At 57.1% G+C, this 23,653-nt stretch overlaps 8 protein-coding genes across 8 annotated transcripts; 5 read left to right on the top strand and 3 right to left on the bottom strand.

Annotated features, from left to right (window-relative positions):
* Window positions 1-578: 578 nt before the first annotated feature.
* VTJ04DRAFT_10148 (uncharacterized protein) lies at window positions 579-1,415 on the top strand (the record flags this gene model as incomplete). The annotated part of the gene is made up of 4 exons (XM_069357856.1): window positions 579-641; window positions 740-758; window positions 942-964; window positions 1,071-1,415. The coding sequence occupies 4 exons, from the start codon at window positions 579-581 to the stop codon at window positions 1,413-1,415; spliced, it is 450 nt and encodes a 149-aa protein (XP_069214883.1).
* Window positions 1,416-1,498: 83 nt separating this feature from the next.
* On the top strand, window positions 1,499-2,653 carry VTJ04DRAFT_10149 (uncharacterized protein; the record flags this gene model as incomplete). Its single annotated transcript, XM_069357857.1, has 2 exons — window positions 1,499-1,857; window positions 1,924-2,653. The coding sequence occupies 2 exons, from the start codon at window positions 1,499-1,501 to the stop codon at window positions 2,651-2,653; spliced, it is 1,089 nt and encodes a 362-aa protein (XP_069214884.1).
* A 1,705-nt stretch (window positions 2,654-4,358) lies between these two features.
* Window positions 4,359-4,707, top strand: VTJ04DRAFT_10150 (uncharacterized protein; the record flags this gene model as incomplete). Its single annotated transcript, XM_069357859.1, has 2 exons — window positions 4,359-4,640; window positions 4,699-4,707. The coding sequence occupies 2 exons, from the start codon at window positions 4,359-4,361 to the stop codon at window positions 4,705-4,707; spliced, it is 291 nt and encodes a 96-aa protein (XP_069214885.1).
* Window positions 4,708-4,725: 18 nt separating this feature from the next.
* VTJ04DRAFT_10151 (uncharacterized protein) lies at window positions 4,726-7,886 on the bottom strand (the record flags this gene model as incomplete). Its single annotated transcript, XM_069357860.1, has 4 exons — window positions 4,726-4,827; window positions 4,904-5,238; window positions 5,367-6,774; window positions 6,831-7,886. The coding sequence occupies 4 exons, from the start codon at window positions 7,884-7,886 to the stop codon at window positions 4,726-4,728; spliced, it is 2,901 nt and encodes a 966-aa protein (XP_069214886.1).
* Window positions 7,887-11,559: 3,673 nt separating this feature from the next.
* VTJ04DRAFT_10152 (uncharacterized protein) lies at window positions 11,560-12,618 on the bottom strand (the record flags this gene model as incomplete). Its single annotated transcript, XM_069357861.1, has 1 exon — window positions 11,560-12,618. One exon carries the CDS (start codon window positions 12,616-12,618, stop codon window positions 11,560-11,562), a length of 1,059 nt encoding a protein of 352 aa, XP_069214887.1.
* Window positions 12,619-14,680: 2,062 nt separating this feature from the next.
* Window positions 14,681-18,537, top strand: VTJ04DRAFT_10153 (uncharacterized protein; the record flags this gene model as incomplete). Its single annotated transcript, XM_069357862.1, has 2 exons — window positions 14,681-16,557; window positions 16,611-18,537. 2 exons carry the CDS (start codon window positions 14,681-14,683, stop codon window positions 18,535-18,537), a joined length of 3,804 nt encoding a protein of 1,267 aa, XP_069214888.1.
* A 435-nt stretch (window positions 18,538-18,972) lies between these two features.
* On the bottom strand, window positions 18,973-19,973 carry VTJ04DRAFT_10154 (uncharacterized protein; the record flags this gene model as incomplete). The annotated part of the gene is made up of 2 exons (XM_069357863.1): window positions 18,973-19,868; window positions 19,934-19,973. 2 exons carry the CDS (start codon window positions 19,971-19,973, stop codon window positions 18,973-18,975), a joined length of 936 nt encoding a protein of 311 aa, XP_069214889.1.
* A 641-nt stretch (window positions 19,974-20,614) lies between these two features.
* VTJ04DRAFT_10155 (uncharacterized protein) lies at window positions 20,615-23,547 on the top strand (the record flags this gene model as incomplete). The annotated part of the gene is made up of 2 exons (XM_069357864.1): window positions 20,615-21,230; window positions 21,281-23,547. 2 exons carry the CDS (start codon window positions 20,615-20,617, stop codon window positions 23,545-23,547), a joined length of 2,883 nt encoding a protein of 960 aa, XP_069214890.1.
* Between the last annotated feature and the right edge of the window lie 106 nt (window positions 23,548-23,653).

A 23,653-nucleotide genomic window follows, 5' to 3' on the forward strand; every position in this document is an offset into this window, starting at 1 on the left:
AGGTATCGACATTTCCCTTCACTAGATCCAAGAATAAGGTGCGTTTCGAGAGCATGTTTCCTCCAGTAAGTCATACCCATCCTTTCCCTCTTTGGCCCTAAGACCTGGCGTTTCTTCGTTCAACATGGGACTTGGATGGAATGGATGACCCGATGAACTCTTGAGTGATCGTATTTGCTGATTTTATCATGGAATGACGAAGGCTCGAGTCGATCTTGATGTCTACGTTGTACGGAGAGTATTCGTCTCTCTGGTGTTGAGCATCGTAGATACTGCTATCCCACCCGTCCCCCACACATCAATTCACCTGCCTACCCGATCTGCAGTCGATGGGGTAACTAACTCCGCCAAGGACCCGCCATCAACTCCCGGGAACACCTCAAAAGGTTGACACCCTCGGCCCGCCCTTCCGCCCCCTGCCTCCCGCCACAACGGCCGGTCTACAAAGACATGCAGGGCCACGCGGACACGCATGTCTCATTGATGGATGCTGACAGGCCAGGCACCATATAGACCCAGCGGAGATGGTCTTGTGACTCAGGGAGAGCAGTTAGATCTTGCTCACCGCTCCATATGGGATGAGAGCTTATTCAGTATGGAGGGTGCTGAGTGATAGGGACGGGGAAGATGAGGGGCCTCGTGTAAGTCAGAGAATTCTCCAGGCTGGGCGTTCGTATTTACAGGATAGAAGCTGCTTGGTTGCTGTGAACCTTGGCATTCATTCTTGCTTCGGGTCTAGAAGCCCACGGCTGTGAGTGGTGAGTGTTTACCAGCAAGTATGTCGATCCTTTCCCGTGGAGAGTCCCTGGGAGGCGAATTGGCACTCCTCCTTAGACACGATCAGGGTCGGGAAGAGCAACGTCTGGACCGCCACATGTTCTCCAACTCCATACCAAACTCTGCTTGACTCGACCACGTCGCCACTAACGAATTGTCCCCAGGACAGCCCTTCCAGCTATTCCGGGTCATCTCAGGGACGGCAGAATCCATCTGTGCCAGATCGACCGGCATATCCCAAGCAATCAACAGTAACCGTTCCGACTCTGATCAAACCCGTGTGACAGTTCTAGGCCCCGTCTCGTCTCTTTCGCGCGCCCGCCTTGAGCTTCTGGCCCGGGGTCTTCGGTGGTAGTCTGGTCCGACCCCGAGAAGCACGTCTCATCCGATCGCCGGCCAGGTGGCAGTCAAGGATCCTCTCTTGCTCCGCCACCGGCACGGGGTTTCTACTTCGAAGCATTTATACTTCTCCTCCCTTCCTCTCCATTCCAAGAAGAACCTGGTGGTTTCTTCCTATCAGGCCTTACCACAACCTCGCAGTTTTGTGGTCGCTATTGAGGAGCCCGGTAGCTTGGACGTACCGTAACCATCGCCATCGGCCTCAATTCCAACGCTCGTTGAATCTCCCCATCACTTGAAGCTACTTGGAAGAGTCCACCAGCCTATTCTCTACAGTATTGCAACGCCTCGTTCATTCAGAGTCATTACCTAGCTCACCACCATGTCCGCTGTTCGTGCCACCCGCCTGGCCAGCCCACGGCTCACTGGTCTCCTTCGTCCTGCCCTACTTCCGACTTCCCAGCGGGCTGCATTCTCTCTTTCCGCTCACCTGTCTAAGCCCGGCGTCATCAAGGAGACTGAAGTCCCTGTCTCAGTTTACACCCCCGACTCCAAGGGCGCCGCTTCCACCAACCCAGACCACTTTACCATCCCCGTGAAGCCTATCAATCAACAATCCGCCGCTCCTCACTCCGACCAGCAAACCCCCAAAGTGACGCCCCTCCAAGAAAGTGTATACCAGCGTCTCCCCAAAACCCTCCGTGACATGACCGTCCACAACAAAGTTATCATCATCACTGGGTACGTTCCCTAGCTTCCCAACAACCCAACCGACTCCCGTAACCCAAAACCTAACCCCCATCCCAGCGGTGCCCGCGGCCTCGGCAACTACATGGCCCAAGCCTGCGCCGAAGCCGGCGCCAAGGCCATCGCCATCTTCGACGCAAACCAAGACCTCGGCGACGCGGCGGCCGCCGTTCTGCACCAGCAAACTGGCCTTCCCGTCTCCTTCTTCCGGGTCGACGTGCGCGACGAGCACGCCATCCAGACCGCGGTCCAAAACGTCTCGGACCTCTACGGCGTTCCCGACGTGCTGATCAACTCAGCCGGCATCGCCGACAGCAACATCCCCGCCGAGACCTACGACACGGCCATGTTCCGGCGGCTGATCGACATCAACCTCACCGGCTCCTTCCTCACGGCGCAGGCGGTCGGCAAGGCCATGATGGCGGCCAAGAAGCCGGGAAGCATCATCCTCGTGGCCAGCATGAGCGGCTCCATCGTCAACTACCCGCAGGAACAGTCTTGCTATAACGCGAGCAAGGCCGGCGTGCTGCAGCTGGGCAAGTCGCTGGCCGCGGAGTGGGCCAAGTATGGGATCCGGGTGAACTGCATCTCGCCGGGGTATATGGATACGGAGCTGAACCGGGTGCCAGCGCTAGAGGCGCAGAAGAAGATTTGGAAGTCGTTGACCCCGCAGGGACGATTGGGCGGGGTGGATGAGCTGAATGGGCTGGCGGTGTTTTTGGCCAGCGATGCGAGCAGCTTTATGACGGGCGCGAATGTGATTATTGATGGAGGCTATACGCTCTATTAGGCGGATAATGGAGAAGAAGGAGTGATGGTAGGAGCTTGGGGGTTTGGGGTCGATCTGTGAAGGACAGTGCTGCTCAGGGGTTGTTCTCATCATACGAAATGGCATATACGGGCCGATGTTTTTCACTATCTTTGAGCCAGAGTTATGGGTTACTCTAGGGGCAAGATGGGGTTTCAACGGCTGGAGTTTAAGGCGTTCTCCTGGACAGGTAATCATAAATATCATTCCGCAATTATCACAGGTGTTAAATCTGGCTGGCCGTGTGAGAGAGCAGGAGGCTGTACGAACTCCTGGACCTGAGAAACATGCGCCCAACAACCACATCAACCCTCATAAGGAAACAACTGAAGTCAACTAGTCTTGTCAAAACCAACCTTAGCTCAACATCTATTATTTCATCTCGCCATGGTATCTCAAACAATACCGTATGCCAAACCACACCAAGACAATCAAGACATCATACACAGGCACCTAAAAACCCGTCCTAGGCGAAGTAACTTAAAAGGATGAGGTAAACAGACCAGACAGGTAGGCAGCTACCTAGACGAACCGACATCAAGGTGTTGAAAGGGATCGAGAAAAAAAATAACAATACCCCAAACCCTTAACCAACCCAAGTACACCGAACAACAAAACCCACATCACAGGCTCCTTGCAAGCCATTTACTTACCGTCACTCCTCAGTCCGCTACGCCGCGACCTGCCCATGTCTATGGCTATGCCATCATTGCCATTACCATCCATCGCGCCCATACCTCGCCATCCAAGAAGAAGCTGGGGAGAAAAGGAAGTAGGGGGGGGACCAACACCAACCGGCTCACTCATCATCCACCTCAAAACCCCCCATCTGTCAATTACATCCCCGCAGGACCTGCGACCAAAAACAACTTCAAGGCCATTCTCCTTCCCTAGCAGGTCTAAAACTTCAACAAAATAGGTACCTTGGTAAGCTTCTTGTTATGAAAACGCGGAAGCAGGGGGTGGGGAAAGGGCGACTACCTCCTCCCCTCCGGCGCAACGCAACTACCTATCTCCTCCCGACTCAAGGACTACCGAAACAAGACCCAACAATTTGATCTAGCGACTCGCAGCAGGTGATGCATCTGTCCAACACAACCAACAACCAACTGACATATCTCATACCCGACAATCGGAGGGATCAGATCAAAACGGGACGGGACGGCCCGAAAAAAAGAGAAGCAGAATACTTCCAACAACCATGACACCACTTGAACGGACCGAACCGGCCCACACCAAAAGGCAAAACAACCAAACAGAAAGGAATCAGGCCAGGCAAGCAACGCTAGCAAGCAAGCACATCATCCATTCTATCGTTGTATTTTCGGTCTTTCAAACACAACCGGCGCAAAACCTGAAGGATCGAAAAATCGAATCGAATGGAAATAACAAAACAAAGAGAGACAGATCAGATCAGACGAATGATGGTGTAAGAAACTTCACCCGCCTCAGTCGAGTTTCAGACCCAAACACAATTCTCAACTGGGGGAGGAATCCCTGCACAACATCATCCGTCGATCCATCCATCCACCCATCTGTCATCAAGAACAAAGACCGCACTCGAAAATTCAGCCCTTAACAAACCCCAGGATCAGAAGAATAAAAAGAGAACGGAACGAGGCCAGATAGAAGGAGAAAAAGGACAAATATTCCAACATGAAACGGAGAGACAAGACAGAAGAAAAACATGCACGACAACGCCCCCCCTTCCCTGTCCAGCATCCATCCATACATAAAATTCCCACCCAATTCCCTGCCTGGCTGTGAAGAAGAACCAAAATCAAGTCGAAAAAGGGCGTCGTTTGTTGTTGTTATGCCTTGCGTTAATTTTCCAGTCGAATCGGGCCCGGATCGTCGACCATCGCCGGCCGGGGAACTGAAGTCGTACTCGAACAATGCCCACCCCTCATGGCAGACAAAGATAAGCAGAATGCGCCGTCAACCTCGCTTTGCACATGACAACAAGACAGTACAACAAGCAAGGCTTGTAACCGACGACGCTCCGAGTCTCATTCCGTTTATTCCAGGGTCAGTAGACGGTTCGCTCACCACTCCTAATGTCCCTTGCGAGCCTTCTCCTGGGCCCTTGCCTCGCGGGCGGCGCGCACAAGGGGTGCGAGGGTGGACAGGTCGACGCACTGTTTCATGAAGTCGTGCTGTTGTGCCAAGCTTGTCAGCATTCACACATCCCAAACCACTGTCAAATGTGTTAGACGCAAGAAGTGCACATACCCTCAACAAATCCGCCGCGCTCGCCCTCTTCTCCGGATCCACCTTCAACGCAAAGTACAAGAAATCCCTAAACACGGGCGACAGCTCCTGCTCGTTCTTGATCTGGGGCGTCCCGTTCGTCGCGATCAACCACAGAGCTCGCAAAGGCGATTCCGTCAGGTATGGCGGCTCGCCCTCGATCATCTCGATGGCCATGATGCCCAGCGACCAAATGTCCACCTTGCGGCCGTACTCCTTGCGCGTCACGACCTCAGGCGCCATCCAGTACGGCGTGCCGACCATGGTGGTACGCTTGTTCTGCGTCTCGTTGATGGTGGCACAGAAGCCAAAGTCGGCTAAGGAAGTTTGACAAAACATTAGTGGGACGGTTCCATCATCTCACCCAAGGCACGCGCACACACATGCACACAAACACATGCACAGAACAAAAACCATACGAGGGAGGTACAAGGGCGTAACTTACTCAGTTTGATGTTGCCCTCCATGCTGAGGAGGATGTTGTCCGACTTGATGTCGCGGTGGATGACACCTTTCGAGTGGAGGTGCTGCAACCCCCTCAGCGTCTCGCGGCACACCGAGGCGATCTGGCCTTCCGTCATGATGTTGAACGTCACCACGTCCGTCAGGCTGCCACCCTCCATGAACTCCATGACGACCCACAGCTCGCCGCCGCACAAGTAGCTGTCGATAAAGTTGACAATGTTGGGGTGTGAGCTCTCCTTCATGACCAGGATCTCGTTAATAATCAGATCCTTCTTGGGCTGCTGCTCCAGGTTCATCTGCTTAATGGCCACCAGCCGGTTTGTCCCCCTCTCGTGACCCGTGTAGACACCACCCGAGGCGCCCTGGCCGATCTTGGTGAAGTTGCGATACACCTCGCGCGGGTCGCCCTCGGAGCATATCCTCTTGAGGGCGGCGACCACGTCAGCGCCGTTGCTCTGCCGTGGCCTCTGGCGCGGCCTCGACTGCTGTTGTGCGAGCCTGGGAGGCTGCTGCGTCGCCTGCGGCACCCGATTGGCCGCGTTGGGATCGACAACCTGCTGCTGCAGGTGCTGATGCTGGTGCTGGGACGACGGCGGGGTCGGCTGTTGCCGCTTGCTCATCTGCCGGCCCAGCTGGCCGCTCATGGCGGCTTGGGCGTGGACCAGAGCCTGCTCTTGTTGCTGTTGCAACAGCTGCTGCTGGTACGCGGCAGCGGCGGCGGCGTTCGGCTGTGCGCTGATGGGCGACGTGACGGACGGTGACGGCTGCGCGGGCATGTAGGGCGTGGTGCCGTTCGCACGCGAGTTAGACCGTGACCTGGACCGGTGTTCCTCTGGCAGCATCGGCACGTTATCCTTGGGCGGCAGGTAAGTCGGCGACGCATCGTCCCCGGGCTGGGGCATCCCGATGCCCGAATCCTTTGTCGGATACGTCTGCGGCGGCGGAGGCGGCGGAGGCGGCGGCCTCGTCGCCAAACTCGTTGGCGGTTTCGGGGCGGGTCTGCTGGGAATGAGACCGAGGTCTTTAAGGGGCACATGCGGAGGGCCTTTCGGGACGGGAGGTGGGGCGCGGGGATTCTCAAAACTGCCTTCGTGAGCGACGTTCGGAAACCTGGGACTAGCAGGCGGACTGATGAGCGGACCATAGCCCGTCTGCAGGTGGCCCGGAGAAAGGGGGGTGACGGACGAAGGGGAGGTGATGGTGGGGCCCAGACGGAAGTCAGCAGCTCGGGCATCGTGAAACTTTTCTAATTGCTGGTCCTCTTGGGGCTTTTCCTGGGTCTCTTTGTAGAATGTGAGCACGTCGACGAGGATCTGCGGGTGTTCCCGAGTGTCCTTTTCCGTGATGCCGCTCTCGTTGAGGAGTCGTTGCCATTCTTTTGGTAACCCCTGTGACAAACATATCAGTAACGGGACGTTGGGGTCGATTATCAAAAAAAGCGCACCGTAAACTGGCCTGTCGAGCTATCGTATCCGACGTGCGTTACGTGGACTGGATTCTCGGGTGCCGAAATGAGCGGCTTCTTGGGCGATCCGACCAGGCTGTTCATGAAGCCCGAGAAGCCCGACTTCTTCCTGAGCATGCTTGGGAGCTTGCTCTCCTTGGACTCGTCCGAGTATCTCTTGGCTTCGGATTTTGACGCGTTGGTCTTTTCGCTCAAGACCTCGCCAGTCGGGAAGGTCGCCGACTGGCGAAGGGCCGGCGGCGGATGCACCATGGTTCGCGCAGCGCCGGGATCTACGCGGGGAGACGGGAGTGGGAGTGCAGTCGGAGCGGGGTTGGCGGCGTGATTGTTGGTGTTGACGTCTTTCGACGTGGTGTAATTGCTGTCGGTGTGGTTGTTACGGTTGCGGTCGGTCTCGAAATCGGTGGGCGAGTCGGGAGGGGGCTTGATGGCCGCGATGCGATCAAGGATTGCGTTGCTGTCGAAGGGGGCGCCAATTAACTCGTCGGACGACTTGGAGGAGAGAGGAAGAAGCGAAGGGGTTTGCGGAGCGACTCGCGGGGATTGCTGCGCGTCGGATCGGGGATGCAGCGGAAGTTGATTGCTTCGAAGGAGGGGGTTGTGTTGGTGTTGAGTAGTCGTATGGTGATCGTGGAGGTTGTGGAGGTGGTGGTTCGAGTGCGACAAGGAAGATGGCGGCGCCGCAGACGTGCCGTCGGGAAGTGCGGGTGCGGCGTGGGAGCGGCTCGCCAGAGAGAAAGCGGGCGATGGCGCTGCGGCGGGGGAGAGGCGTGGCAAGGTTTGTTCCGACGCGTTACCACTACCAGCAGCTAATGTGCCAACGGTGCCGGCCTGCGAGCTTGGGGGCCGTCGCAGGCTGGTCGAGCTTCGCTTGCTTCCTAGAGAGCGGGCGTCAACACGACTGTCGGACAGGGCGCTGTATCTGGGACTCGACGAGTTGTAAGAGTGATGACGGGATGCCGGGGGAGGCTTCTTGGTGAGCCTGCGACGTTGGCGCTGCGAGCTAGCGCTGGAGCTAGTCTTTGGGCTGTCCATACTTTGTGGGCAGTGGACAATCGGCAACGGACGGACACGGCCCCCCGAAGCGACAGGCGAACAAGTATGGTGTCAAAGACAAGACAGCAACACTGCAGGCAGCTGGAGACGGGAAGAATGGTAGGATGGCAAGCAGGCAACCTCGGACAGACACCCAGCGTTGCAGCGAGGAAAAACAGGGCAAAGCAATGCCCAGGGGGGACCAGAAAAGAAAAAAAAAAGGTCAAACGGCCAAACCTAACGTACTTTCACTAAGAGTAGCCCAAGCTGGACAGGACTGCGTATCTTGGGCCTGGCGGAGGTCGGGTCGGATTGGATTGGGATTGCTCTCTCGTTTATTGGAGGTACGAGTATGAGACGTTGCGGAAACGGCCCAAGGTGGCATGCGAAACATTCAAAATCCCGTTTTTGGTCGGTCCGTTAGGTCGAGTTATGGACTGGACAAACGGCTCATCGCCTCACTTTGTTGGCTGTCTGTCCAGTCCAGTCCTGGCCAAGCTACCTGAGGTGGAAGGTCAGGTAAGCTGTAGGCTGGTCAGGCCGAGAAGGAGAGGGAGAGAGCAGAGTCTTGCAAGAAGTCTCTCGTCTTCACTTATTCGATCGAATCGAGGATTCCAGTTTGTCCGAGAAGACTGCGAGATGGAGGTTGCCCCCTTCAAGTGGCTCAAAGTGGAAGCCCCTCTGTCCCCAGCCCGGCCTTTGACACCCGATCGCTTTCTTGCCATTCTTGGCATGACACCCTGGTCTGTAGAGTCCATATTATTGGCGGACAAGCACAGTGTGGATCCAGGAGCCCAGACGTTTTCAAGCAGTTTCCAGGAAGGACGGAGCTCGGAGCACGGACACCTAACACGACAGGAACACCTTGCAGGCAACTAGGTCACGGCCAGGGAATTTCCATTTCATGCTAGATATCGAGTGTTTAGGGTGCTAAGTCTGGGTTGTCGTCTTGAGGTGTTCCCGTTTTCTCTGTTCTGATGTGCTGCGGTGGTGAAGACAGCCGGAAACACTCATCTCGTGTTGGCATCTCGCTATGGGACGAGGCGAGAGTGAAATATTGGGATGGCGAAATGGAAAGTTGGCATTCTGCCTTGTTGGACCGGTGCTCATATCTCCATACTTGTCCTTCCATATGGCCGGAGATGCGATGCCTGCCACCCAAGATTCGACCTCGCCTGACAGTCCCTATGCGTACACTGATCTTCCTGGGCCCTGTTTAAGTTTCTAATAAGTACCACGAGAAGGGCCCGCGTCGCCAGCAACCTGCGACAGTGGCTGGGTTCGGGAGGGAAGTGATCCCGGGATCATGTTTGCAGCTTGCATTTGATTCCTCCAGGGACCCCATCTCAAGCCTCTTGCGATCCCTCAGCGATCCCTCAGCGATGCCAGAAGTCACTCCGTACAATTTGAAACTGTGAAACAAATGGAGATCTTGACGAGGGTATCCGGGGACAACCCGACACCTTGAAGAAATGCCAGCACCAGCAGAGCTCAAAGAAACGAAGACTTGAGTTTCCTGAGTTCAAAATGAGATCTCGACATCCCAACACTACATCCGGAGATGCAGTACAGAAGCTCACGCCGTTGGGTCGCCGCTGACGGTTTGGTTTATGTGTACATACATCCAGGACGAGACAATCAACTTTCACGTCTCTTTGCGTGCTCATCTAGAAACATGGAAGTTCCCCGCGTCCCGTACGTCGCGCCGGGCGTTCCAGGTCTTGTTCAGACGAACCTGCCCTGCACAAAGCATCTGAAGCAATCCCATCATCTCAAACCCCAGATCCCAAGCATCCCACATTAGCGCACAATGCTCCCACCTCGCCGACATGCGACCTCAACATGCAACATGTCATTCCATCGATCGATCGGGTCCTCGGCGAGCCATTTGAGCCAAAAGCACGCCGGCCAGAGCGACGGACTTACTGTGTAGAAGTGGGGCCTAACCGCCGACGTCGTGGGATTGAAGGACTGCTGGATGTGGGGTGTTTCTGTTTGGTCCATTCAAACGGAACCCTCTCCAGGCCAGCACTGTGGATGGATAGACGATTGACTAGAGAGCTCCAGAAACAACGCCCCGGCGCTTGCACCGTCACGCGCTTGGGACACGGGTTCCGGCGTCAAGCGATGCTATCCAGAGAAGCCCGAATGGTCTGGGGAAGATGCGGAGAGAATGGGGGTTAACGTCGAAGTTGACGGCGTTGGGTGCCATCCGCTGGACTACACTGGATGGGACATGTCGGGTGGAGGTATGGATGGAGTAACCCATCTTCCATCCATGGACGGGCAGTCCCATGCAGCATGTGCTGTTAGTCTGTCCGGGACGTATGAATACCACAGTATCCTTTTCCGGACAGCTCGGAATAGGTATCGAGAAACCTATCAGCCTACCCAGACGGACCTTCGGTCTCTTCATCCGGCTGAATGGACTCCGCCATCGCACCCACAACACCATCCGCAGCAGTAGGCAGCTCAACCGTCCAGTCCCACACCCACCCAAGATTTGGAACCTCCCATCGGACCGTTTTTGGCAGCAGACAGCCCCTCCAGTAGGAGCACTTCAGCCCGTGTGCAGGCGCAAGCCAGCTTCTAAGTTTACTCAGCCGCGACGCGGCGATGAGACGTCAACGGATGTTGTGCGGGACGAGAGATAGCGGGACCATACTAGTTGCAGCCCAGTCGTAGAATTTCGGAAAGAAATGGATAGATCGCGCTAAGCTGGCATTCGGGACGAGGATGCATACCTATGTCAGCAAAGCAGCCAGCAGGCCAGATGCCGTGAGATGCAAGACTTGGACAGAACGTCCCAGATCCTTCTGTCCATCTGGCTGGCCTTCATCTCACCTCCGACCGTCAGATCCATCCATCTCAGGTTGCCGTGACTGGAGGGTTGGAGTGGGACATTGGGCGATACACCATCCGATGGGACCTGCATGAGCTGCCAGATCGTGCTTGACGAGGTGAGAGGTGTTTTGCCACCACCTTGTTTGCTGCAGCCGTCCACTTCCTGGCTGGGAAATGTTCGTACTCTTCTATCCGGAGAGAATCTATGCCTTGTAAGCAGTAGAATTTGTTAGGCCTGTTGGCCCCCATGGTGACCGTTGGCCGTTGACCGTTGGGCTGTCGGTAACCATGCTGCACAAATCGGCTCTTCCGACAAAAGCCCAGTCTCACACGACATAAAACTCTAGCCTTCCTAATCGGGAACAACAACCGTTTGTTACCGCTTTTTTTGTCGTTTGTCAGAATCTTGATACCGTCTTGGTGTGTGAGGTCGTCAGGGATGGATGGAAGCACATACAATCCTAACCCCGGGAGATGCTCACCGTCTCAACCACCACCCGAGACTCCCAGATGTGAGAGATGCATACGGATAGTGTCTCACTGCCATACCTCTGAGTGAGTCTCATAGGAGGAGGGCCGTGCTGGCATATTTCCCAGCTGTTGTGGACAGCCCTCAGCAGGTCCTTGTGGTTCCAAGACGGGCCTTGCCTCCGTCGACTCCTTGACGGTGAGTTGACAGTTGACAGATTGCCAAACGATCACTTGCTATTCATAACCAAATAGGATCAAATGACAATCCAGAGCCTACTACCAATGACGATCCTACAGTGAAAAGCTCCCGACCATCGTCCAGTTATACCATCAACCCCAGACTCATACTCTCCCAGCCTCAACCCCTTACACACTTTGTCCTGAGATACTCATAATCCTCCATGGCCTCCCTCACTCGTCCCTCCAGCATCATAGCCACCTCCTCCCCAAACTCGTCCCTCCACTTCACTTTCTCAACCTCCACGTCCACCTTGGGTGGCGCCTTAGCCTTGATCAACCCCTTTGACTCCAACAATGTCCCCAGGAATATCCGATGCGTTTGCGCATCCCCCGCCCTATCATCAAACTTCTTTCCCTTCACATCCTCCGCTTCCCACTCAAACCTGACAACATCCGGATCCAGCCCCGCCGCCACACAATATTTTCTCACTGCCCCCGGGTCGTTCACAATCTCCTGTGCGTCAATAATCACCGGCTCCGGAAACGCCTCATCCTCCCTAGCCTTCGATACAGCAAAATCAAACATGATCCGCGTCCACTTGTACGTCATGTTCTTCAGCACGTCCAACTTGGCAACCCCCTCCTCCAGAATTCCTCTGCTCACAAGCTCGCCCACCACCGTCCGATACATCGACGGGAACGTGAGCGCCGGGTGGCGGATGACGAACACCATCCGCCAGGTCGCCCAGTACTCGTCCGGGAAGATGGTCTTGTTCCAGCTACCCCAGGTGCCCTCGGCATTTTCACCAACCCTGTACTTCTCCGGCAACGGAAGCCTGAAAGAACCTTTTTCCCCGACCCCGTCCGGCCCCGGGTCGGACACGTCTGGGTCCACGAAGAAGTTCACGTGCTCCTTGGCAAAAAGCGCTCTCTCTCCTCCTTCTGCTTCAGCAGCGCGGGAAGACATGGCTTCCATCTCGTCGAGCGCTTCTTGGTAGCACGAGCGCAATATGGCTCGCTCCTCGGAGGTCCAGGCGTGCGCGGGCTTGCGGAATCGCTGCAGAGGCAAGACGGCGGGTTTGAGGAAGAAGTACCCGCCTGCCGGGTTGGTGAGGAGGCCGGGTTGGGAGGGGATATTGAGGACGCGCACGAGGAGGTTGCTGGCCGTGCGAGGGAGGCTGAGGAGGAGGATGCGACGGGGTTGGGTTGGGGTTGGGGTTGGGAGGGAGGCGGCCATGTTTATGACGGGGTTGGGACGGGTACGTTGTTGAGATGGAGGTGGTGATGGCTAACGTGGGATACGGGATGTAATGAGGTGAGAGAAATGCAGGGGAAGGTTGAGATGAGAACGGGCGCAGACAGGTTGGGTGGTTGAGTTGAAAAAACTACTCGTAAGTTGTCGAGTTGGTTTAGATGAATCTCACAGGACGATAGTCCAGATTGTGAAGACTGGCATATGGACAACGTCGTCTTATATCCTCCGTCAACAGCCTGGGACGTAACCGATCTGTCCATCTCGCCCCTGATTTCTGAACGTAGGCATGATCATCCACTTGCCATCCCTTGCTCCCTGCCTGGGAATGCTATATTTCGAGCTCCTATGGAGAAGTCCGTTGAAATGATCACTTCGAATAGTTCAGGACCGGCCTCACCCCTCACACTCGCCGGAAAAAACAGCGGTAGTCCGCTGCCGTGCTTACCCAGCGGTTACACCGCATCTCGGGTCTGGAAAGAAACAAGCCCGGCTTCAACTACGGAGTAGCCATAAGTCCGACGCCAAATTGGCCGAGATCTGTCAGGCGTGTCAATGTACGCATTGGCCGTGTGAAGTGCAGCATGCTGCGCTAGCTGCAGTGTTAGAGACACAAAAACCACTTGACCACACCCCAATCGCGAGGAATTGCCGCTGGCCATACATAGCAGTAGTCATGATAACCGGGGAGTAAGTGATGGTGCTACGCTGACTGCCAGGGATCTACAGGGACGGCAGAGGTTGGTTGAAACTCGGGGGAGATAGGCACAGCCGTTGATTTCTGACTTCCGCGGGAGTCCGGCAGGGCAGATAGGTACATTCCGGGACCGACAGCCGGGGGCGGCCCGCGGCGGAAACATAGTAAGTTCACCGGTTAGGGTGAGCAGGAGGAAACTCTCGGGCTGCCGACCGAGGATAGCTGTACAACGATCGTAGGACCATCTTGACCACCGGTAGAGAGAATGTGGTCGTTGTTCGGTTGCACATCGGTTTCTCACAGTCCACGGGAGTTGCGGGGTTCGTGTAACGGGGTTGATAGCGAGTGGCCGAAGTAACGTCGGGTGCTGTATCCTGTTCCCAGGTCATCAAAAAGGAAAGTTGAGTTGACTCTACCGCCACGTTCATTTCCTCCATCTATACATTACTTATTGCTGAAGAGTGAGATGAACCGCCGTTGCTGTAGTGGCACTGAGGCCGAATATCATATTTTTCTTTTCTGAGGTGGCCTGGCTCTCAGTGGTTTTATGGATGCCCAACATCGCATCCAGAAGGCAAAAAGAGCCACCATAGAAGTTGAGATGGGAGAAGTTGGACAGCAAAAGTGGACTCGGAGTGAAACTGGAGTGGGGTGTTCGGCAGCGCTGCGACAGATGCCAAGACTCGACAGGCCTCAATCCGGAAAGAGTTGGGGAGGAACACCAGCCACACATTGTAAGTCAGCCCCTACAAAGGATTTCTCGAAAAAAACCTGGCTGGACTTGTTTATTTTGTTTCCCAGGCTCTTGACATACTACATACATACACCTCAAGACCAACTCCCTCCATTATGTAGCTTCTTCGGTACCCCGTATGAAATGGTTGAAACTACGGGGTTAAGAGTCAGTCTCCTTCTTGTCCGCACCAGCCACAACGCCACAACAGCCTTACGTTACAGGAAGCCAAGGTTACCGAAGGTTCCATTGGGCTGGGCATCCCATGTCCATTGCGCCAACACACGGGGGGCAAGTCGAGACTCCACACTTTCCAATCGACACATTTCACTTTCACTTCCCCTGGACGACGCCCGTGGCTCCAATTGCTCTCTCCATCGCTCCATTGACTTTTGTCAGGTCTGGCACGGGTGCGGTCCCGTCATCTGCCTCTTCGGCCTGTCACATTCTTACTCTTGCCGTGTTTTTTTTTCTTGCTCGTATTCTATATAATTTGTCTTGAGCCGCCTCACTTTGACGTCAGTCGTACGTTTAACCTCCAACTACAACCTTACTTACCTCGAGGATTCCTCGACCAGTTTCTGACTTGCAGCCTCGACAGCCGCAGATCCATCATCATGTCGGCCAGCACGAGCGAACCCTCCGCCGCCAGCCTGCTCCGTGAGCAGCATGCCGCACATCCCGTCACCGTCGAAGATGCCGTCGACGAAGACCTCCCAACATCCCAGCCAGCCAAACCTGCTGCCCAATCCACGGCTCCGCCGCCTACCGACTCCCTCGAGTCGTTCCCGGAGCTCGGCGGCTCGGGAACCAAGTCGCCTGCCAACCTCGCTCCCGTGTGGCCCGCGAAGGCCGCCGCCAACGGCAGGTCGAATGGCGCCAGCCCCGCGCCGGGAACCCCCGATGTCTCGGCCCCGCCGTCCGGCGCCGCCACTCCCCGTCTCGGCGTCTCTGGCAGTGCCACGAAATTGGCCCTCCCCAACCAATCCACCGACTCCTTCTTCATCAACAAGAACGAAATCAAGCCCCAGTCCGAGCTGAAGCGGCCACTCCAGGACATTGTGCGCGACTTCAACCGCAAGTCCCGCGCCCAGATCAAGATGACGCCACACACCAAGGACGTCTGGAGGATTGATGTGACCGGGCCCAAGGGCGAGATCAACGCAAAAGCGCTCAAGGACTTCATCGCCATTATCGGGACCAAGGTCAAGCTCGAGCTCACCATCCCGCGGTGGGCGAGGCCCAACATCATCGGCAAGGGCGGCGCCACCATCAAGGCCATTGAGGAGAAGACGGGCGCTCGCGTTCACGTGCCCAAGGATGACGCTCAGGGCCCGATCGACCAGGATGATTACGAGGCCGTCATCAATGTTGTTGTCGAAGGCAACTCGCACCAGGCCGCCCACGCGCGCGACATCATCGATAGAATCGTCAACGAGCGCGCAGGCGACGTCGAGGTTCCCGTGAAGGGTATCCCGGCCGAGTTCTACCCCTTCATTGCAGGCCCCAACAACAGCTTCCTGAACGCCCTCGAGCAGGAGAAGGGCGTCCGCATTCGCGTGCCGCCGGCTCAACCCTACTCGACCACCCCTCCGGTCGTGCCGGGTCCCCAGGGCCGCCCCGTCTTCACGCCCGCCGAATCCAGCTTCATCCAGCTGGCTGGTGATCGTCATGCTGTTCGCGAGGTGCGTGAGCGCCTCGAGCAGAAGGCCGAGGAGCTACGCAACCAGCTGGTCGTGGAGCCTGTCCCCATCCAGCCCGGCCGCCACCAGTTCATTATCGGTGAACGTGGCATCTCAATGCAGCAGTTCTTCGACGAGACGGGATGCACCATCGTGCTGCCGACTGAGGAAGACGACGACGTCAAGATCATCGGGTTTCCTGCGAACACGAGCGCCGGTGTTGAGAGGACCGTCGCCTTGGCCATGGACATGCAGTTCTCCAACATTGACATTTCTCGTTTCCACCGCCAGGCCCCGAACGGCGCCGCAGTGCACGCTCGCTATGTCACGCGCTATCTCCAGGACAAGCGCGAGCTGGAGCGCCTCGAGAAGTTGTATAATGTGCACTTCAACACTCCCTTCTCGGAGCAGGGCGCCCTGCCGTGGGAGCTTTACTCGCGCGACGCCAAGAGCCTCGTCAAGGCCCAGGCCGAGATCAGGGCTTTGGTTGATAGCCACCCGCCTGCTCGCATTGCCACCTTTTCGGTTGATCCCTTCTACCACCCGTACCTTAGGAAGGAAGTTCTGCCCCATGTGCGCCAGACCTACGGTGTCCATCTCGTCGTTCCGGAATCCTCGGAGCCCAAAGCTCCCGTCTTGCTGGTCTACGAGGGCTTGTCGGATCCTGCTTCATTCCAGGTTGCCCGGGAACCTCCGGCCAAGAATGTCATTGGCGAGATGCAGAAGGGGCTCCGGGATGCACATGCTTATCTTGATCAGCTGATGAGTCAGCGGGAGCCCGTCACATCCAGACAGATCGAGGTTCCTGTCAAGTAAGTCACAACAAAGTTAGCATTCCGAGGTTCAGGACTGACATGAGACGCAGGTACCACTCGAAGCTGCAAAAGCACGTCAAGAAGGAGCAAGACGCCGCCGCCCACCCGATCCGCGCTCGCATGTCCAACACCGGCGAGACCGTCTACATTCGCGGCCCCGCCTCCGTGGTTGAATGGCTCACGGCCAAATGCCTGGAGTTTGTCGAGCAGGAGAAGAAGGATGAGAAGGAGCGCGGCTTTACTCTGGAGTTTGAGTTCCCCCAGAAGTTCGCCAACCACCTCATCGGCAAGGGCGGCAGCCGCATCCGCGAGCTCCGCGAGCAGTTCGACGTCGACATCCAGGTCAACGACGGTAAGGTGCAAGTCAAGGGTCCCAAGGCCAAGGCCGAGGCTGCAAAGGCGGAGATCACGACCATTGCCCGCAAGCTGCAGGACGAGGTGACGCACGTGCTCAAGATCGAACCCAAGTTCCACCGCGAGCTCATCGGCGCCCAGGGCAGCCAGATCATCAGGCTGCAGGATCGCTACAAGGTGCTTATCTTCTTCCCGAGGGCCCAGAAGAGCTCCAAGGACGACGACTCGGCCAGCGGTAGCGACGCCGGCAAGCCCCGTCGTCAGCAGGCGCCTGACGAGGTCATCATCCGGGGTCCCAAGCGGGGTGCTGATGAGGCTCGCGACGAGATCTTGTCGCTGCTGCAGTATCTCAAGGATAACTCGTACACGGCCACAGTGACGGTGCAAAAGAAGCAGCTGCCGTCGCTGATCGGCTCCGGCGGCGCGGTCCTGGAGCAGCTGCGGCAGTCGACGGGCGCGCGCATTGACGTTCCGGCCCCCAAGGATTCGGAGGAGACTCACGTCGACATCCACATCAAGGGCACTAAGACGCAGGTGGCTGAGGCGAAGAAGATCCTCGAGGAGAAGAAGGCCATTTTCGAAGACACAATCGTCCGCAAAATCGAGGTGCCGAGGAAGTACCACAAGGCGCTTATCGGCGCCGGCGGCGCCACGCTTCGCGACATCGTCGTCCAGGCCGGCGGCTCCGACGACCAGCGCGAGCTGTCGCGCACCATCCAGTTTCCCAAGCAGGACGCCGATGGCGATACCATCAAGATCGAGGGCCGCACCGAGATCGTCAACAAGATCGTGGCGCGGATCGAAGCCATCGTGGCTGAGCGCGAGAGCCAGGTCACCGAGGAACTCGAGGTCCCCGTCGAGAAGCACCGCACCATCGTCGGACGCGGCGGCGAGACCAAGCGCGGCATCGAGGCCGAGTTCAAGGTGTCGATCGACGTGCCGCGGCAGGGCAGCGGCAGCTCGACCGTCAAGATTGTCGGCCAGCCGGCCGATGTCGAGAAGGCCAAGGCCCGCATCCAGGAGCTCGTCAAGGAGCAAGAAGGCGAGACCATCCAGGTCCCGCGCGCCCTTCACCACGCTGTGTCCAACAAGGGCCAGATTTTCCGCCGCCTCAAGCAAGACTTCCACATCACCGTCGACCACGCCGGTCATGCCGTCCCGCTCAAGCCCGCTCCGCCGAGCACGCGCGAGAACGGCGCGCTTCCGCTCATCACGGATGATGTCGAAAATAACGCGGATCTCCATTCCTGGAAGGTGATGGTTAACAACGCTTCCGCCGAGGAGGGCGACATCCCGTGGGTCCTGCGCGGCTCTCCGGAGAATATCGCCAAGGCGCGCAAGGTGATCGAATCCGCCATCGAGCAGGCGCAGCAGAACCCGGCCACGGGATACCTTGTCCTGCCCGACCCCAAGACGTATCGGTTCGTGATTGGCCAGGGCGGCAGCAAGGTCAACGCCATTCGCAAGCAGAGCGGCTGCAAGATCACCGTGCCGCGCGATTCGAGCCAGGGCGAGGCGATCGAGGTGGTCGGCTCCCATGAGGGTGTCGAGAAGGCGAAGGAGCTGATCCTGGCGGCGGTCAAGGAGGGTTTGGCGGCCCGGTCTGGCCCGAAGGGCGAGTAGGATAACGCTGGACGGAGTATGGCTGGGGTGGCTACGGGTTTGTCTTAATGACTTTGCCTTGACGAAAGGGTGGTTGTTGTGAATGATTTTTGTTGTGTCGGTGGCATTTTGTATTGATATAGTAGGCGCGGTGGTGAGGATGGTAGGGAGAGAAAATAAAAGCAGGAAAATGGAGGAGGATAACGAAAATGGATCATGCGAAGAGATAGGGACAAAGTGAACAATGAAGATTGTACAGCGCATCACCAAGAGCTAGACAATGGAATGGGTCTCGGACAGTCCAATGCAATATCTCACATTGATCCTAGGAGACAACAGTCCGTCCCGAGATATGTCTATATTCTATACCTGATCTACGCTCCCATCTATTAAACAGATATCCTCCCATGTAATATAACGCCCGTACCCGTCCACACCATCCATCCATCCATCCCCTCAATTTTCCCAGAACCCCGGGAACAAAAACTCGACCCTCTTCATGGCTTCGGGATCCCTCCCCTCCGGCTTGGTCATAAACTTGACCGCGCCCTGGGCACTCCCCTCCCAATGCTTGGCCAGCACCAAATCCGAGTTATCTTGCTTGCACAGCTCATCCAGCACGGCACCGACCAAATGCCTCGCGTTCTCGCTGTTGGCGCGCATATACCCCATGACCATCTCGACGTCGACATCCCCGCTGTCGTGCCAGCAATCGTAATCCGTCGCCATGCAAATCATCTGATACGCCAGCTCGGCTTCCCGAGCCAACTTTGCTTCGGGAAGCGCGGACATGTTGATCACGCTCCCGCCGAGCATGCGGTACATGTTGCTCTCGGCGCGGGTCGAGAATTGCGGGCCTTCCATGCAGATGACGACGCCGCCCTTGTGGAGGGTGACGCCCTCACCCTTCATGGCGTTGGCGCACTTGACCACCACGTCGGCCAGCCCGGCGTCGAACGGGTCCGCGAAGCCGACGTGCCCGACCACTCCGCCTTCGAAAAAGGTGAAGGGCCGCACGCCCTTGGTGCGGTCGATGATCTGGTCCGGGACGACGAAGTCCATGGGCTTGATCTCCTCGCGCAGGCTGCCGACGGCGGAGAAGGCGATGACGCTCCGCACGCCGATGGAGCGCAGCGCGGCGATGTTGGCGCGCACGGGGATCTCGTGCGGAGCGAGCTGGTGGTGCAGGCCGTGCCGCGCGAGGAAGGCGACCGGGTGGCCGTTGTGTTCGAGGATGAGGATCGGAGAGGACGGGCGGCCCCAGGGGGTTTCGGGGTTGAGCGCTGCGACCGGGTGGTAGCCGGGGAGAGAGGACAGGCCGGTGCCGCCTATGACGGCTATGTGGACGGGCCCTGGGGAGAATATGATTAGAGGGAAAGGTTACCAGCCAGGACGGGAGTGGGAAGGGGAAGCTTACGGTCGAAGGTGGTTGGGAGGGAGGGGATGTCGACTGTCATTTTGGCAGACTGAATTGGGGTTGAGGAGAGGATTGGGAGGCTGTTGGACAGGGGAGAGGGATTTCTTGAAGGGCAGAAGTTGGAGGGGAGGGAGGGAGGTATGGCGCGGGTTATATCGAGGTTGACGACTTCACATGCGGCAACCTGGACAGGGGAATAAAATCTGATGCGGGACCTTCAACGGTCGCAGAAAATTGGAGGGGCTGCAGATTGGAGGGGTCGTTTTGCGGTCTTTTGCCCCGCCATTGTCCCTTCCCGGGCTTGACCGCCCTGTAACTGGTGGGGTTTATCGCTGTGTGGTGGGGTTGCGTTCGAGGTTTTGCTGCTTCGGGCCAGGCTGCAAGTGAAAAAAAAGAACCCCACAGAAGGGACAGAACGGGAATCCGCGACTTATTCACTCCCTGTCAGCATCAAGAATAAGACCAAGGTGACTGTGTAACACACCCTGAACACACCCGTCGCCATCGCCGTCATCAAGAGTCGTCGTCAGAGGTCGAGAGGGTGGTGGATGCTGGGTGTGATCACTGATCAGGAGAAGCTCTAGGTAGGTGTCACTGATCCATCTCATTTCATCCCTCATCCGGACTCACGCTCATCACAACCCCAGACTGAAGCTCGTCGCGGATCACGACTTGCCCAACATGACGGCAGTCGAATCTTCTTCACTACCCCCAGAAATGGCACCCCCTGCCAACCAAGGCCGCCGGGCCATGACCATCGAAGAGCTTTGCTTCACATCAGCCATGAGCTGCTTCGAGGGTTGGCTCAAGCTCGACCCGGCCATCGGTCCCCGCACCATGGCTTATGTCACCAAGTTCATCTCCCGCACCCTCGACAAGACGCACAACCTCAAGGACGTCCGGGAAGCTATGTCCAAGAGCGTCGAAGTCTGGATCTGGTTGACGAGAGACTTTGCTGCCGCCATTCCTAGCTTGACTACGCGGTCCATCGGTCCTCTGTCCAGCCTCAACGACCCAGACAAGGGTGTTACTCCTCTGGAGAGCACCGCTCTCATCACCAAGAACTATCCATCCCTCAAGGAGGATCTCCAGCTCCTCATCAAACTCATGCACATTGCTAGGAACCTGCTGGTTGTGCCGGAACCCGAGATTCCCCAAGACCTTTGCGCCGCCGCCCAGTTCGACCAGATGCTCTACCAGACCATCATCCTCTGCATCAACGTCACGAGTAAGGCTTATGACGGTGATGTACTGGAGGAGTCGGCCCGGCTGAAGCTGGGAGAGATCACTGAGCTGTGTATGTTCCGGACATGTCCCTATTTTGTTGTCCCCTACTGACTTTCCCAGACAAAAAACTGCTCGTAACCTGTCTCCAACAAGCTCATAACTGGATCGCCAAGAATGACCGCAACAAGATGGCATTCTGGTCTACCGTCATGTTTGATGACGAGGCTGTTGCCGACGAGCAGGATGCCAACGGCTATGATGACTTCCGCCCAGACGTCGCTAAAGCCGAGATCCAAAACTGGTTCGAAAGGAACTCTCGCTTCTGCGAGAAGGCCCGTCAGCTGCTCAAGGACTACGAGGAACATGTCGCCAGCAAGGGCCTGCCACCAGGCCACCTGCCATGCATCTCCCCCCTGGCTTGGAATTGGCTGCCCGACGGGGACGCTCGTGTCCGCGCCGATGACCCTGCCGACACCTCCAGCATCACTCCCCAATGGAACGAGGATGAGCCCGACAAGTTTGAGCAGGATAAAGCATACGGCCGTGTCTCGAGGGAAATTGATGCCTGGTGGCTCAAGATCCGCGATCCGAACTACGAGGAATGGGTCGTGCCCATGCCTTCCATTGAGTTTGCTCAGCAGAGGACCGAAAACTGCAAGGCGAACCTGGTCAATCGATATGTCCACTCCTATCGGACGGTCGAACACGAGGGCTCCGTTCACCATACCGAGGGTTCGACGACCCAGGGCGGCGCTTCCGACCAAGAAGGAAGGGAAGGTGGCCACTACGTCCACGATTACAACGACGACATGATCGAGGAGGAGGACATGGATGACGATGACTCGTATGGCGAGGGTCCCATGAATGGCCTGCTCACCGAGGTGCCCAATATTCTCGATCCCAAACAGATCGAAGCCTTGCACATGATCGTCAAGTCGTGTATCCTGGACAATGCTGGCATGACTCTGACCAGGGCGGGCGAGAACCTTCAGAAAACAAGATGCAGGATGTTCCTGGCCATGGAGTGCGGCCGCAGTCTGCTTCGCGAGATACTCGTCTTCATTGCCGTCTGGGAGAAGACGGAGCAGTCGCTCATCTTCCAGCTTACGACGCAAATCGTCGAGGCTATCCACCACAACGCCCTGATCCCCTACGCCTGGCAATCGCTGCGCATTCCGAAAGATATCATCTCGCCTGCCCAGACGGTGCTGCTCAGGCTGGTCAACAACATGTTCCGCCTCCGGAGCAACGACCCCGCTCCTCCCGAGTCCAGGGAGCATCTCCAAGATGTCAAGTTGCTTCATTTCCTGCTCATCCAATTCCGGAGCCGCGTCGTGCCCGAATGTGCCGCCCTCATGCACCTGCAAGCTCAGGTCCGCAACAAGCTCTGCGACCCGGCCGACTTCCCCGTCGACAGCTGGGACATGGAGCGGGCCAAGGACGGTATCCAGCAGTTCCTCGAGCTGTTGACCACCGTGATTGAGTTCCCCGAGACCCGCAAATACCTCATCGAGTGGGAGGTTGTTTACGAGCTGCTCGTCCTGCTCAAAGGCCTCGAGGCCGGCGTGCCCAAGAAACCCATGGTCGACCCGCCCTCCCGCTCCGCCGCCCGTCCGTCTTCACATTCCCACCACCAACAATATCCTGACGACGACCCGGACGCAGGCTACGACTCGGAAGACCACCCTCTCGCGCACCAATCCCAACCCCTCGAGGAACCGGCGCACAAATATCCCTGGGCCGGGATTAAGTGTCAAATCCTCCACATCCTCGCCGGTTTGCTCCAGCCCCCTCCGGGGCGAAGCAGCCCGGGCAACCCAGAGGTACAGAAGCAAATCCTCCGCCACAACGGCCTCATCAGCTTGTTGAACTGCTGCGTCTACGATGACTACAACCGCTACGCGCGCGAGCGTGTGCAGATCTGTTTGAAATGGCTGATGGACGGGTCTGAGGAGGCGAATAGGTGCTTGAGGGAACTCATCCCTGCCTCTCCGCAACCCAACCTCCGGCCTGCCACCGCCCCGGCCGGTGGAAGTTCGCCCTCCCAACAACCACAGGTGACCTCCCTCAGAATCGACGGCGTCCCGGGAGAGGTCAAAGTCCGTCTGCGTGCGCCAGATGAGGCTATCCCGGGTAAACCCGTCGCTGGGACGTTGGCGGGTAACAAGACCAACGCAACCCCCCCACCGCCTCCGCCGCCGGCTAGGAGCCGCCCGGAGGAATTGCTTAGGGATATCATTTCTTTGGCGGACGAGGCGGCGAGGTTGGCTATGGGCGGATCGTCGTCGTCGGGGTCCAAGGGGAAGGGTGATGCTGCGGCCGCGGATGAGACTGAGGAAGAGAAGGAGGCTGGGGGACGGAATTTGGAGGAGGATTTCATGGCTTGATGAAAGGTAAACATCTACTGTGTATATCATTTTGATTAGGTGGGGTAATTCTGGCCACAAGGGAAGGATTGTAGGACTAGATCGTTTAATGTAAGATGGAAGCAAT

This window comes from Mycothermus thermophilus (assembly GCF_041956435.1).
Source record: "Mycothermus thermophilus strain CBS 625.91 unplaced genomic scaffold VTJ04scaffold_7, whole genome shotgun sequence".
Classification (NCBI taxonomy): Eukaryota; Fungi; Ascomycota; class Sordariomycetes; order Sordariales; family Chaetomiaceae; genus Mycothermus; species Mycothermus thermophilus.